Source organism: Haliotis rubra, unplaced genomic scaffold (assembly GCF_003918875.1).
Source record: "Haliotis rubra isolate DU_JTF1 unplaced genomic scaffold, ASM391887v1 Scf1681, whole genome shotgun sequence".
Lineage (NCBI taxonomy): Eukaryota > Metazoa > Mollusca > Gastropoda > Lepetellida > Haliotidae > Haliotis > Haliotis rubra.
Genome location: NW_025765649.1, coordinates 74,927 through 91,528, shown reverse-complemented (window position 1 = coordinate 91,528; position 16,602 = coordinate 74,927). Strand labels below are relative to the sequence as shown.

Below are 16,602 nucleotides of genomic sequence, written 5' to 3'. Positions count from 1 at the left end.
ACAAAATACGTTATTAACTTACCATCACAAATTCAGGTATTGCTAATACTATCTGTTTCTATTCCTAAAGGGGCGGTGGGGTAGCCTAATGGTTAAAGCGTTGGCTCGTCACGCCGAAGACCCGGGTTCGAATCCCCACATGGGCACAATGTGTGAAGCCCATTTCTGGTGTCCCCCGCCGTGATGTTGCTGGAATATTGCTAAAAGCGGCGTAAAACCAAACTCAGTCAGTCTATTCCTAAAGGTTATCCGTTATTATGAAAGTATGCATTTATTTTCAAATACCATATCGCCATGCGCATGTCAATTTGATTGTGTTTTGTTTACATTACAAACATTCTTAAACGATTAGAGAGAAAATGATTTCCTTGTTTTGTTTTGAACTACACCTTATATACTATATACATACAATTCAATTGTTTTTTAACAAACACATGTATCAAATAATCGAACTGTTATTTTGTTATCACAGGCTTGAGACATATATTACAAATGTGTTGATAAATTATGAATGGAATGATTGAATAATTTTTCATATAAATGCCATTTCCATATTAACATCAGTATTATTCTTTAAATACCATTCATAACATTATCAGATCGAACCCGTTATATGTGTAGACCATGCCCCTTTGAGACGTACTCTGAGTTGGGTGTGGCTGGCCCCCTTCACTGAAATCAGCTCACCAACATTTGATTTTTCGGTTTATAAGATATTTCTTTGAATCAAACATGTGACCAAAGAATCAGTAGTAATAAACCCCACTAAAGGAATAACTGAGGGTTTAACTGGTTTCTCCGTTGGAAGGCGTGGACGCATTTTAACAAATATGCCAATATAGGTAGACAGAGAACCTGTCCAACTGAATGTGTGATTGTGATGAAAATGAAAAACCGATGACATGTTGTCAAACACAGAACCATTAATGATTGATATTCTGCAAACGTACATACTTTATCATAGGTCGTTTGACATTAAATTGCAGAATTGTTCCATAGTCTAAAAATAACATTCTGCATCCGTTGCATGTCATGTTTGCACAAATATTTAATGAACTAAAATGGGGTATAACCATGAAATCAATAATAACAATCAACTGCTAGTTTGTGCGTTCCTGTATGACTTTAAAACCATTTCATCTGCCGGTGAAGGAGGTTTAATCAGCAGTTTTGAGGTAACTGTTCCGTTCCCGTATAAATTCTCGCTGAGACGTCTCCGCTCAGACGGCGACCTTTGCAACGTCGCGGACGGCCTTGAGACGGAGTAGTTTGTTTTTGTATTTGGGGGTTCACACAGACACTGTAGACAAAACACACAACAGTTTGGTTCCTCTTCGTTCAAAGGAGTTTTAACATTTTGTATATTTTTTTGGTCAATCCTTAGAATGCATTTTATGGCATTTACGATCTTCCATACAAGCTCTCTTCTAAATAAGATATAAACCCAGGGATCCAGTATAGGATTGAATGAAGCGAAGCGGATCAGCAGAAGACCCATTTTGTCCGTCTTCATTAAAGTGACCAGGTCTGTCTGGCACAGAAGCACATAAATCTGAAAATAGAAATGAAAGATTTTAGAGCATGCATACGTGTGTACATTACAAATGTCAGTATTCCATTTTGTCATGAGTACTCAACATGCTTGTCACAACAGAAGATAATGAAGATCCCGAGGCTTCCTTTTTTAACCTCGCTGATCAATGCTCATTCAATCCTTTGGTTTGAGGGGTAAACCTTGTCGAACCCCTTGAGCGATTACATACAGGATGAATGACGCATATACTAGCCGAAAAAGGAAACTGTGCTCAATATGAAGCGTAATAAATATTTATAAGGAGGTTGAAATTATACAATGTATCATTTAAAAACACTCATGAAGATAACTCTTCCATTTGGGGTTGTGATTCCCTACTTGAATGTGCATTTTATTGCATGACACTGGGTTTTGGTGTTTGTCGTGAGCATGATACTCGTACACGTGGTAAATGGTCACAATAAAGACACTTGTTTAGCCATCAGTGCTTGCAGAATACTTCAGGGTAACTGTAAACTACGCTGACTGACTGGCTACTAAGGTCTACCGTATTCGGTTGGTGCATTAGCCAAACTGCTCGGACAATTTCTTGAGACCAGATTAGTGGTGGAACCCTACGCAACTGGTTGAGGTATGTCACCCAATTGTCACGATACAATTCAGAAGATCGATCAGGACAGACGAACAAATATTTTTTGTGCAGTTATTGTTTTGCAGATTTTAGCCTAAGTGCAAATAATTTCAGAAAAAAACACCCATGGTGTATGTCTCCCTCTTTCAAATAGCACATTTAAAATAACACAAAAAAACCCACAATTAAAATTGGCTCTGGGTTAAACAGCTATTATGCAGCCCACCCGGACGTGGTTCTACTTAAATCCTGTTCTCCTTGAACGTCGGTTACCACGGAATGACTTAGCGAGTAGTGGGCTGTGTAAACACGAACCATGTAAGTAGGCTAGCTTGTGGGTCATAGCGTCGACATGTCACTATCGAGAGTGCTCCCATATCCAAGTTTACATAAACAGCTTACTTGTTCGTGTTGCATTCAAGGTTGGAAAACCTCCCTGGCAAGAGAAGTGTATCAAACCTGCTGCTCTCGACTACTTGCTTGGATATCGAGGAGTTCAGTCCAGTGCGCGCGCGTGTTATCCATTACTCCAACTAGATAGAACGGCCTGTAAATATTCCAATCTGGACTTGACAATCAAGTGATTTTACAGCATGCAGTCACCCCTGATGTATTTTCCCAGGTGTATCCTTTCAGTTTTAAAGTAAACAAATGGTTTAAGAAATGTACCTGATATGTGTTTGATCTTTAAAGGATTTCTAACTAAGCAATACAAATTATTCAACATAGTATGATAGTTTTTCAAAAAGTCATTAGGCGGCCAATTGATCTTTATAAAGAGGGGTATCCTCCCATTAGTCAGACAACCCATTTTAGTTAGACACTTGAAAGCCCCAATTACATGTTTGAGTGTACAAATTTGGCAAGGCTGTTACCCATTGGGGAAATAGACTAATCCAACTTTTACCCCTTTAGTCAGACAGAAAGTGGAGACTGAGATCAGATTAGGCTAGTTTTATTAATATCTTTTATATGATATTTACCCACATTCAATATCTTTTGTAATTTTCATAATATTTGTCACTTTGTCATAATATCACATGCATATAAGTAAAATTGTCACATTTACTAGCACTGCTGGCACAGTATGGAGGTGCAAAGGCAAAGTAAAGTGCACATCATTCACTGGTACACTCAGGGCACCGACACTGGCATATGAATACACCATGTCTTTTGGGACGGATTCATATTCGCCGTCAAGATGGGCACTATATTTATCTAACCTGTGACTCATGATTATTTTGCATCGATCTACGTTTTTCAACCAAAGCTCAGCAAACAACTGGTTTGTTATATTTCTGCTCTGTTTCTGTGTATTTTAGACAAAATGCCGCTCTTGTTTGATTGTCATTTCACTGTAGCAATGGTTACTCCCACAAGGCAAGCAAATCATTTATCTTTTGCAGTTGCCATGAAATTTGGAACAGGAACTAAACAATTGATTGTAATTCAAATTTTCTTGAATAAAATACGTGCTGGAAACCATCAAACGGGTAGGCGCCTCGAGAAGTCAAAAATAGCATATGTGCACAATTGTTATTTGTAATTGGCAGTAGCATTTCATTAGGCATGTAGATGAAAAATATGGTAATTGGTGTTTCGTAAATGGCACCATAAGGAATGGCAAACACGTCAGTTTATTGTACTCAGTGTGCCAGAATGGCTAGAGTTTCAAACAGTAGTATATATTTACCATAACTTCTGATTAACTGTATACGATTTCACCTCATAATCACACCACACGTGGCGTTCAACCCCTATTCCACCTCACCCACTCAGTGATTTGGATGTGACGCTATAACCTATTTCACCTAATCTCACCCACCTGAATATATACACGTAAGATTAAAACCCATTTCAACCCCTCATTCTCCCCAATCCCGACTCTCATGTAGTTTTATACATGCTGCATTAAAACAACGCACATTCACTTAATTATATACATGCTGCGCGAAACACCATTTCACCTCACCTCACCTCACCTCACCTCATTATATATACGCGGCACTAAACCCCATTTCACCTGACCTCACCTCACTCATCTAATTATACTCGTATATACGCTGTACTAAACCCCATTTCACCTTTACGACATTAACGCGACATCAAACCCAATTTCACCTGTCCTCACCTCACTCATCTAATTATACTCGTATATACGCTGTACTCAACCCCATTTCACCTTTACGACATTAACGCGACATTAAACCCCATTTCACCTCACCTCACCTCACTCATCTAATTATATTCGTATATCCGTTGTACTAAACCCCATTTCATCTTTACGACATTAACGCGACATTAAACCCAATTTCACCTGACGTCAACCACTCAATTACATACACTCGTGGTTAAACCCCTTTCGCTTCAACCACTTGAATATCATCACACACGAGACGCTAAACTCTAGTTCATGTTACCGAACCCTCATATTTATCTTTTCTGAAAAATAATTCTTAATCGTAGGTTGCCGGTTTATCAGATCGCCTTTAATTTTATTTACTTAAAGTTGTGATGATATTGATTTACAATGAACATAAATTTCTTACCACCAAAAGTTTCACCACTTTTCAGTTAGGGAAATAGTGTTATTCACGTATAATTTACATACGTATCAGTTGCATAAAATACACAGTTGTCATCATATAGCGTTCACAGCGTATACTGTAACACAGATCAGTGCATGAATATCTTAGTGTTATACCGTGATGCCTATTACAAAGTTTCAGCTGTACATATCCAGGTACATTAATCGAAGCGAAGAGACGAGGAGCGAGTGATTAAGTATGATTTTACGTCGTTTTGATAGTACCACTTACTTATGTAACTGATGGCGACATCAGTCATGTTCATCACTCAATTTACCCATACCACGTAGGGAATCGATCCCGGCTATTTTGGCATTACAAGCGAAGGATAAACCACCCTTTAGACTAAACCCGACCCTTAATGGCAGAGGACGCTGTGACTATACGTCTACACATATACACGTTCATATATGTCTTACTCCAGTTAATCGGCATTCAGCCCTTAATGCCTTGAGTGAATGTGTTTTAGTTGTACGCCGCCTTTAGCAACATCAAAGCAATATCACAGCGGGGGACACCAGAAATGGGCTTCACACATTGTACCCATGTGAGGAATCGAACCCGGGCTTTCGGCGTGACGAGCGAACGCTTTAACCACTAGGCTACCCCACCACCCCCTTAATGCTTGGACGTTTGTAAGGGCCATGAAGTAGCCGAAGATCAAGCGTTTGTCCGTGATGTCGACGGACCGGGTTCGAGTCTCCACATGGGTACAAACTGTGAAGCCCATTGCTGATGTTCCCCGCCGTAATGTTGCTGGAATATTGCTTCAGGCGGAGTTGAACCTCACTCACACACTCGAATCTTTACCTAAATACGTTTATTTCAGATCTTTGACATACCACTTTATTTATTTGTTTATCATGTTTATCAGTCCCACAGTTAATTGTTACACTATTCATACATAGACAATGACCTCGCCCACAGCCCGTACTTCTACAATGAAATAGGACCCAAGTCTCTCTTTGCACGCATTATCAACATGATACTGTTACATATGTTTAAGGAAGCAGCGCGTGAACGTTAATAGATTTCCAATGTTCTATCTGTTCCTACCGAGGGCAGAGTTGCTTCAGGTGTGGATATTGAATGCTGAGTTAAACCTTCCCGTGTTGTAAAATAATACACCTGTTACTTTTTTCCAGATTGTTTCTTCACAAAATATTTTCCCAATTACTGCTACAGGGAAACGATTTTGTGTTTATTGTTTAAACGCACAGATAAGCTTTAATTCTGTCGCAAGTGCACAGAAGCACAAGAATAAATCCATAAGAACAAACATGAGACTTGGCCAAGTACGTAACATGGCTTGTTTAATCATAATATCGCTACACAAACGATATATTATCAGATGTGTTCAACATCAGCTGAATATTGATGATCACAACCGCCATTGTAACCTTTAAGTTGTGTTGAACTGTTTCTTGCAAACAAAGGTACTTGTTTAGTCTGTTTGTTTTACCCTGGCGTCGAACAATGGAGAATTCATTACATTACGACATATTGAAGTATTTCTGTCGATTGATGGCAGGTTTTGGAGCATGCCCGGAGTGGTTAACTACCTGCCGTGAGGAGCAGCCAGTATTCACCCGGGAGAGAAGTACTTAAATGAATGTGACGCGAGTGGTTGGACACGACTTTCATTGCACTGTGAGCAACGGTTTTGTTTCCTAACAAATCATTTTTTTAGATAGACGCAAATAGACGCTAAATCAAACGCACGACATATAATATCATTATAACTGAAATTGGCAACTCTGAACCTTTTTACATTAGATAGCTCGGATCGCGTACACAACCTGTAACTTGGCTGCCGTTGTGCATATGGTTAATAAATAAAAGTTATTATCTGATTGTATAGAGGCCGACTTCGTGTTTGAACTACTTTGGATTTGTTTTGTTGCCTGACGTCGCTCTTAACAATATTGCGCCGGTGTGACGACGGATAGTAAATGGACGGCTGGATCAGACAATCCGATGACTGATAACATGGGCATCATTCAACACCATCGGGTACGAGGTCATCCAGTTTATCCTGGTCATGTCCACCCAATCCGTTAAGTCGTCTTTTACGACCATGGTTCCGATCCACAAGGCTTCCGTAACGTAACGACCTATCGTAGCTGTACAGGGCCTAGATTTGGAAGCTCTCTTAGCGCTAAGATAGTCGTAAGTTAATGTTAGGGTATTTGGTACTTACGACTATCTTAGCGCTAAGGGAGCTTCGAAAATCTAGGCCCAGCTGTTTGCCATGTCGTAACGCAAAGATTGCTTTGTTCGATCGGGACCCAGAATCGGTTCCTGGCTCCATTCAAACCTGACAGACAAATGGTGTAAACCTTGCATACCGACAAGCTATTCTTTGAATAAACATTGCGTTAGGACACGCAATACTAAGCATCAATTGGACGCCGGTAGCTACTGCCGGTTACTTTAACTTTACTCATTTCTCTACGAACTGAACTCCACACGTGAGTATTTCGATGTACACTGATTGGTGAGTGTAAAACTACTCTTTATGTTTTTATGATCCCTGCCTTTTATTTTAACACTGATACGACTAGAAATACACAAAGACGCTGAAGTTTGTGATTTACGAGGAGATATCACAACGTTTAGAAAATGCGTCTGCCATATCCAGGTTGTTGTTAAGTGTGAAATAAATACATAGGTGTTGCTGAGCCACTGACGAGAGGTTGTCGTGTTTCAGTCTACTGGCTTGCTGATAAATGACTTCGTCTCTGAAATGTAACTGCTTAGCATTGAAATGAGGAAAGGCTGAGTATAGAGAAGTCATAATATTTTTACGGTGCAGAGTTAATCCTCAATGTGCATTGATAAACGGTTGCATGTTCTTTGCAAAGGCATAATTTTTTTATGTGTTTCACGTAGCCACAAAAAATCTGAACATGGGTCGGTAGCTCGGGAATAAATACTTAATAAATTCAAAATTATCTGAATAATGTTCTTGATTCTCATTTACAGAAATTCCTAAATTTCTCGCGTTCTTTGGACTTGTGGCAGCGACTGATAAGATAAAATAAACAATTTATATGACGAGGCGGTACGTACTATTTTAGGTTCGACTCGGCGGTGTTGGAATGAAAAAAATAGTTGGGAGGGTCGGCAATAATATTAGAAGGGTCGGTCGGGCGATGAGAAACACAGAAAAATATTGCTGCCCTAATTACTGTCAAACATTGCCTGCATATACCACAACTGAACATTAAACACTGGATGGTGCCTGACGGAATCCTACACCTACAGTGTCACGTTATCCAGATGCAATCGCAACGCAGTGGGTTACCCCTTAGGCTAAAGACAAGTGATTAGACTGGGCTCAGTCACCATGCTCCTGGGAACAAACAAGAATGCATGGAGTGTAAATACTTTGGGTATGTCAACACTAGGAAGTTTAAAGAAACCAGGTCCGTATAGAAAGTTATTGTCGAGTTCTCTTTTCAGCTTTCTGCACAGGAAACAACTGAAAACGGGGAATATTATGCCAACTACTTGCAGAGATTGTGAAAGTCTTTAAACGTTAATGATGTTGCAATGGCTCCTGAACAGAAATGTGGAGCTATACCGTTCAGGTTGTTGCCACATCTAACCACCATCTAAAGGAATGCCACCTATTTCAAGAGGTGGTGTGGTAGCCTAGTGGTGAAAGCGTCCGCTTGTCACGCCGAAGACCGGGTTCGATTCCCCACACAGGTACAGTGTGTGAAGCCCATTTCTGGTGTCCACCGCCGTGATATTGCTGGAGTATTTCTTAAAGCGGCGTGAAACTAAACTCACTCACTCACCTATTTCAAATTGATCAAAGTGGTATACGCCTGAGGCCAACTATACTTCGGGTAAACAAACTGACCCGCTGTCAAATACTGTACAAAGCGGCGTCAAGCAGTCACTCACCCACCCACTCATTAACCGTATTCCCCACACAACAGAACGTTAAATTAAATTTCAAAGTAACATATGATAATCTCACCATCAATCGTTTCGGCAAGTAATGACATAAATGGAGAATACATGTTTTCTTACACACACTATTCCTCTTTTTATTGCAAGCGCTAGACCGCCTCCGTGGTGTAGTGGTTAGAGCGTCCGCCCGGAGAATGGAGGATCGCGGGTTCGATCCCCGACCGCGTCATACCAAAAGACGTAAAATATGGTACTTGTTGGTCACTGTCTGGCACTCGGCATTTATGGGTACAACAAGGACTGGTCGGCTCGGAGTCAGTATAATGTGTCTGAGTGGGGTATTCATGCTTCACTGCGTCATGGAATCTCAGTGGGCAAGCACTATAAAACCAGATTTAGTCTGGGCTAGTACAAGCAGCCACACATACACATGCATGCACGTCGTCTTATGAGCGAAAGATTCTTAAGTGCGACGTTAAACCCCATTTCACTTCACTTATTGCAAGCAATACGATACATTGTGTTATCAGTATCGTGCACTTTTGCGTACACAAATAGATCGATTGATTTGGTAACTGAATCACAAGGAACCCAATGACAGATTAGTTGGGTAATTAAAAAGGCAATTCATATGAAATTAAATTCTTATCAAGTCTATGGGGCCAATAAACATAATGTTATTGATATTACGGTTATAGCCAACGGGACTCGTGTCTCCCTTACATGTTTATGTGAAATGTATCTCACCCTGCAGGTAAAGTTGTTCAGAACGCGAGACTTTAATCAACTATTTTGTGAGTAATAAAGTGAACCTTTAGCTTGTAAACGGAATCTTCACCGAAACGTCACTCTGTGCAATAAACAAGGAATTGTCATCCACAAAGTGGTATGCGTTATTATTGACTCCGCAACTTTTTGAATGCAAATCAGAACAGTTATTTTGTCTGTGTGAAGAATCAGTTCTTGTTGGACTACTGGACTGATGATCCGGTAACAGAATCAACTCACATGTGTAAAACTATTAACTGTAACTGGGATGGTCAACGATACTTTGAACAGTATGTCCCGACCAAAGTGATAAAAGCAGGTGAACTGGGTTGATATCAAAGGTTTCTGGATCGCCCAAGGGACGAATTATGCACAACCAATAATGACTCGGAGAGATGGGTAACCATTAATATGGAATTAATAATTATGCATGCACATTGTTGAGAACAGTTTGTTACAAATAATTTACACCATTATCTTATCCCTTAATGACAACAGGTTGTGTGAGGGTCATGGTGCCCGAGCATCAACAGCAGTACGACGTTTTATTCACTAACGCACATCAAACGTGAACCTTAACTAATATAAGTAACATAACTAATATAATCAAAATTGGGTTGATGCCTGTCATCATATCCCAATTGCGAAAATAGATGCTCACCATGTCAGTCATTGGATTGTCTAGTCGAGACGCCGTCATACAGCTGGAATATCGCTGAGTGCAGCGTTAAACACCAAATAAACCCTAAATGTACCCCAACTCACCCAAGTGAGATAATGTTGGTACTTACCATCAGCGGAAAGTAGCAGCTTGCAAAGACAACAGTAATTCCAATGAGGAGTACCACCATCTGAATCTCGGCGTACCTCTTGTTTTTGCTCTTAAACTTCCTTGTGTTCCCACCTGAGGCATTGAGTATGTCTTGTTTTTTCCTGATCCTTATGAGAGTGTATATTACAACTATATTACAAATGATGGTCACGAATATAGCGATTAAAGCTATAAGGGCATAGAACAAATTGAAGGCAATATTTACAGGTTCCTTGCTCAAGTAGTCAAAGAAGCACCATGTTTTTGGATACTGGTATATATTTTTTCCAAATCCCATTAGAGGAAACGAGGCAATCAATATTGATAACACCCAGGAACCTATAAGTGTGACTTTAGCATATGTCGCTGTGAGCCTTGTGTGGTACAGATACGGATGTCGGACACAGATGTATCGCTCAACTGCCATTGAGGTAACGATGAACAGTGTAGTGAAACTGGCAAATATCATCATGAAGGAGAAGTAATGACAGACGGGCATGCCACCTATCCACTTGAAATTATTCACATATACAGATATCACAACAGGTGACAGAGCACACGTCCCGAACAGATCCGTGACAGCTAATCCCGCGACCAGTTTGTAAAACAAGGTCCTTCTTTGCTCAATGGCAGACGTTGCAAGGACGAAGAGGGCCAGGAGATTGCCGAAGACCCCGGTGCCAAACATGACGCTGGCAACCATTACGGTGTGGTTCCGTTTGGCAGCGTCCACTACATAGCCTCCGACACTGATATTTGCTCCTATTCCTTCAGTGTCATTGATCAGAAGCAGTTGCTTCTCCGACATGGTGTACTGTTCCGAAGTCGTCGCCATGACATCACCCGAGACCAACATTAGAAAGCGCACATTTATCACACAGCTTGACTGTTCACAAACATTTTATGACCTTCGCTGTCAGGTGTATATCCCCTAACCCTCAGCCAGGAAATGTTTTCACTTTGCCGGAGATAAGGTTACCCATACACACATACATTAAGTATTCTATCCTTAGTAGTTTAGCTGCTGTATCCTCACATATCCAAGTATCCAGTTTATCAGGCGTGGAATATAAAATATATAACTACACAAACATATCTTCCTGGGTATTCCACTGCAGCTTTTTCATTTACAAATCCACAATCACAGGACTGTTTGGCGTGAATGTAACTGTCGTCTGCTCGTCAGACGTCAGTGCGCATGCCACGATCTCCTTTCGGTGAAATTTCCCGAGGCGTGTTGAGCTTGGTGACCGTCAATCAATGTTGTTTAACACACTGTACTCATATCCTGAAATCAGAGAGTCGATTAATTAGAACAGATGTCCCGTGGCAAAAAGTTTCGTTTCAACATTGCGAGCAGTCTGTCATGTAAATATAATGATTAACTCACCCTTCAACCTATCATTACATGAATTCGATGAGATGTAAGTTTCACTGTAGTCTAAATTCCTCACAAAAAAACCCTAAATATTATTGATTCTTTGATCTTACAGAGAACCTTTCAGAAATGTTTTCGGTTAAACAATAGTTGTGTATGATATAAACCTAAACATAACATCTTCTAGCAACAGCCTAGGGGCGTTCATGATGTGACGTAAAACCTCTGAAATTCAAGTTTCAGTATATCTGTTTATATTTACTGGGATAGTTAGCAAACTGTTTCACGGTCCGGGACATCTTGATTACCATGCTAGAAGGAGGTTGTTCAATAGCACAGCATGTTACATGTATGTAGATATGGATACATGACATTGTGTAAAAAACGTAACAATGTCGTTTGAAATAGATATCAATTATTTGACAACATTATGACGGGTAACCACGGGCGATCACTTTTAAACATCAAGAGCGCGTCATGGAAAGAAACCGGACTCAACCCAGCTTGGAGGCTGCTTGTCATGAATAATTACAGGATTAATCATAATCCTTGAGATATTATCACAACCATGAGGTAATAATTATGTTAGTTGATGCCTTGGGAGTTTAGCGCAGACTTCATCAAGTAGTTATGAACAGATAAATTCGTAATCTGTTCAGTAAATGTTGGGCGTTTGAGTGGGTTATAACGCTTGGACCGCAGCCCATAGTTAGACATGAAACGACACTTCATGATCAAAGATGTCTTCTGTATTGGTTTTCAATATAACCCATTCTTCAAAATCCGGGTTCTTCCGTAACCAATGCTTGTTGTAAGAGACGACTAACGGGATCGGGCGGTCAGGCTCGCTGACTTGGAGACTCATGTCATCGTATACCAAATACGTAGATGCTCATGCTGTTGATCATAGGATTGTCTGGTCATGATACGGTTATTTACAGACCGCCGCCATATACCTCGGGTATTGCTAAATTCGGCGTTAAAGAACAACAACAATAAATAAAAAACAACGGCGTGGATACATACCAACCGACATTGTGTTGCGTTTTAAAGTTAAAAATCATACAAGAGACGCCAAAACGGAACAATGGCGACTATTCCTCTTAAGACCTAGTGTACTGTAAGACAGCAATATATGTACTGGTTACACTAACAGGAAAGGTATGTGTCAGGATATGCTACGATAGTACGGCTGAAGTGAAGAAACTAGACTTTAAGCTTCAATTCCGTGAAATTACGCCTAACAAAGCAGAAACCGGATATTTCTATATTCAATCTAGCTGGTCCGTGGTGACCTTCACTGTATCAGGCGACTGACTTGAATTCCTGGAACGTACATTTGACGCCATCACATTTTTTGTGGCTATGGAAAGGCTTTTGTCTCTTATTCTACTACCATGATCTGCTGGGTTATGTTTATGAACACGGGTTCTATAGGTTCAGCGTATATTTCAGTGAGTGTCTATTACGTTAATCGATAAGTTATCTCACTGCATGTACAAAGCGAACATGATATGCTGTAACCTAAACATGTTGGTTTTTTCACGGATATAAATAACATGAAAATGATCACAATGTTATACACGTAATGTCTGATGTCTCACATGTCATATAATATGATTTATTCTTGACGTAATACTCCGTGTTTTGCAAATATACTACTCAAAGTTCGTTAAGGACCACCATTTTAAAATGTAATACGTCAAATGATGTGCATATCATGAACAAGCCAAACACGATATTATAATTCTTATGGGCATTTTTCAAGACACGAACGAAAGTAAATTCACTGGCAACTCCCAGTTACTCGTATGTGATCCACGTGATGCGATGACAGCCTCGCGCCGTCGTCTAAAGCGTCCAGTGTGTGTCTTGATAGTTATAAGAGTGTTGCACTCTTCAGTAGCAGCCTTGCTGCATTCTTGTAAAGTATCATGAAGGACATGCCTTCGTGAGAGACGATCTGCAGGCGAAAAAGGCAAGATCACTCCACTCTTTAGTAGCAGCCTTGCTGCATTCCTGTAAAGTATCATGAAGGACATGCCTTCGTGAGAGACGATCTGCAGGCAAGGGCAAGATCACTCCACTCTTCAGTAACAGCCTTGCTGCATTCCTGTAAAGTATCATGAAGGACATGCCTTCGTGAGAGACGATCTGCAGGCAAAGGCAAGATCACTCCACTCTTCAGTAACAGCCTTGCTGCATTCCTGTAAAGTATCATGAAGGACATGCCTTCGTGAGAGACGATCTGCAGGCAAAGGCAAGATTGTTCCACTCTTCAGTAAGAGCATTGCCGCATTCCTGTTAAGTTTCAGGAGGGGCAAACCTTCGCTTGAAACGATTATAATCGATTATGTATATCATGTTTGTACAGGTATGTTACTTTAAAAATAGAACAGATGTATGGGCAACAGCTACACAACTACGTCCTATATTGGTACACAAGTAAAGACGGTGTCATTTCATTAGTTGGTTTTACTGTCATCTTCTTCTAAGAAACGTCTATCGAACAAAATGTCACTAGCAATATGTTCAGCACCAAGAATAACATGACCTATAACGTTTTACACCTTATCAACATATGCATCTTTTTTTAAGATCCCTTATAAAACAAGTGTTTCCCTGCATTCTGTATGTGTGCGTGCGTGAGTGTGTGTCTGTATTTTCATTACAACTATTCTGATTGCATGTATTTAGTCAGGGTCTTATCATCAAACAGAATCAAATGTTCACTTGTCCATGTGACTGTTTACTCCAATTTGACCTGCTAAATTTCCACTTCCCACGCAAGACAATAAACTCTTTAATATTTCATGAGTCATTGGTGAGGAACCCGTGAAGATCCGGGTTAGAATTAGTCTTCAGGAAACCATGTTTGTCATAAAAGGCGACTAACGGGATCGGGTGGTCAGGCCCGCTCACTTGTTTGACACATGTCATCGTATCGTATCCCAATTGTGTAGATCGACACTCATGAGGTTGATCACTGGACTGTCTGGTCCAGACTCGATTATTTACAGACCGCCGCCATATAGCTGGAATATTGATGCGTTAAGCAACAAACAAATAAACAATAAACAAGTTAAAAACCCTTTTGACAGATCTGTCAAAGACATGATTGAAGACATATGGCGTGAGGTATGATGCTCCAGCACAGCACCAAGCGTTAAGTAGAAAAGTACAAACACCGTAATATGTACCTCTTTGTCTCTATAGACATACTTGAATAAATGACTTCAAGTCGTGGAGGTATAAAACATGTAGAGAGAATAGAATTTTATCACCGAATATGGGTGTACACTGTAAACGTTTGCACAAACCTCCCGGGCAACACAGAAGTGTTGTTTAGAAGAGATTTTGCAGTCCTTGAGAATGGATCTTACATTTCAGTTAAAACATATGCAACAGGTATCCTGATACATAATAATCCGTTGTTAAATGTTATGATAATATAAGAGATATATGGCTCTCCAGATCTGTCATAAACCACCGCCCTTTATTGTGTACAAATACACAGCTTGGATTAGTGTAATTGGATTGTTGTCAACAAGAAATATATTGTCAAATATTCACATCTATGTTAAACTAAACAAAACGTATGGAAGTCACGCGACATGTATTTTCAAACACACAAATGAAACTAACTTCTATGCATTGATCAATACTTGTATCAGCTAGTCCACGTGCACACTCTCATGTAATCCCCGCAAAGGTTGGTTCAGGGATCAAATGTGTTAGACCATATAGGTCAGCGCACATCCGGATATAATATTCACTATCAAAATGACAGTCAGATATACTCACCCCAACACCGTAAGTCATACACCGAGACAAGGTGTAGTTGAGTAAGCAAGAATTAAATTTTTCTTCCGTGTACCAGTGCTCTCTCATTCGTTTTGCATCAACGATTTCTTTTCAGTCAGTAATCATCGACTGGTTATCGCAAGCAAACGAATCTGATAACTGTAATTATGCCATATACCAATCTAGGCTGAAAACCGTGTCAACAAAGTGAACCAACTCACCCAGTGCTCACCTGAGACTGTCACAGACAAGGCATCAGGACATGAAACTCTTACCGTCAAATCACACGAATCAAGGCGACCAAATCATGCTGTGCATAGCTCTCTAGCAGAGCTTCTGTATGAAGATCCTGGTCGTGATGAATACCTGTAACGTATTCCTTTCATCGTAGTGAGCGTTTGTTGATGATCACTGCGGCGTAGAAATCGATTAGAGTCTGATAATACTGCTCCGATTGTGAATAGAGGGGCTCCCATAGGAGTCGGTTTAAGTGCTCACTGACTACAACTCTGAACCCTATCCATAACCTTCAGTATTTGCACAGCAAGGTCACCTGAGCTCTAGGTCGTGTCAGCATGTAACGGTGTCGGAATGACGGTCCTAATTGTTTGGCTATGGTCGTCTCGGCATTTCTCGGCTGTAAACTATGCCCACCGACACAGTTATGTATACGGGGGTATAAGCTGCACGTGCACGAGCTACTGTTCTAATATGTAGGTGCATGTTAATCAGAAGAACACTGTACACCTTTTGACGTTTAAAGCATCGTGAGGCCCCTTCAGTGAGGGAGCATTACCTTTCAGATGAGTATGGAGGGGAACATATCTTTGGTATTTAAATTAACACGTTAAGCCGGGCTGCTAGGTTTAAGTGAGTGAGTGAGTGAGTGAGTGAGTTTAGTTTTACGCCGCACTCAGCAATATTCCAGCTATATGGCGGCGGTCTGTAAATAATCGAGCCTAGACCAGACAATCCAGGGATCAACAGCATGAACATCGATCTACGCAATTGGGATACGATGACATGTGTCATCTACATCACAACACAACACACCCAAATATATACTACACATTACAAACAAGTTCATACCCTAATAGCTACTCGTTCATATTACAACACAACACATGCATATTTCAACACAACCCATATATACACTAGAGCGCA

General features: G+C 40.4%; 1 protein-coding gene across 2 annotated transcripts; it reads right to left on the bottom strand.

Moving 5' to 3' along the window:
• Window positions 1-238: 238 nt before the first annotated feature.
• Window positions 239-15,978, bottom strand: LOC124272304 (prostaglandin E2 receptor EP4 subtype-like). 2 transcript variants are annotated; one of them, XM_046707475.1, is made up of 3 exons: window positions 15,714-15,978; window positions 10,237-11,544; window positions 239-1,552 (listed from the first exon to the last, which is right to left on the bottom strand). In XM_046707475.1, the coding sequence occupies exons 2-3, from the start codon at window positions 11,110-11,112 to the stop codon at window positions 1,094-1,096; spliced, it is 1,335 nt and encodes a 444-aa protein (XP_046563431.1). In that variant the 5' UTR covers window positions 11,113-11,544; window positions 15,714-15,978; the 3' UTR covers window positions 239-1,093. The 2 variants fall into 2 exon arrangements, with proteins under 2 accessions (XP_046563431.1, XP_046563432.1); XM_046707476.1 differs by lacking the exon at window positions 239-1,552 and adding an exon at window positions 2,594-2,712.
• Between the last annotated feature and the right edge of the window lie 624 nt (window positions 15,979-16,602).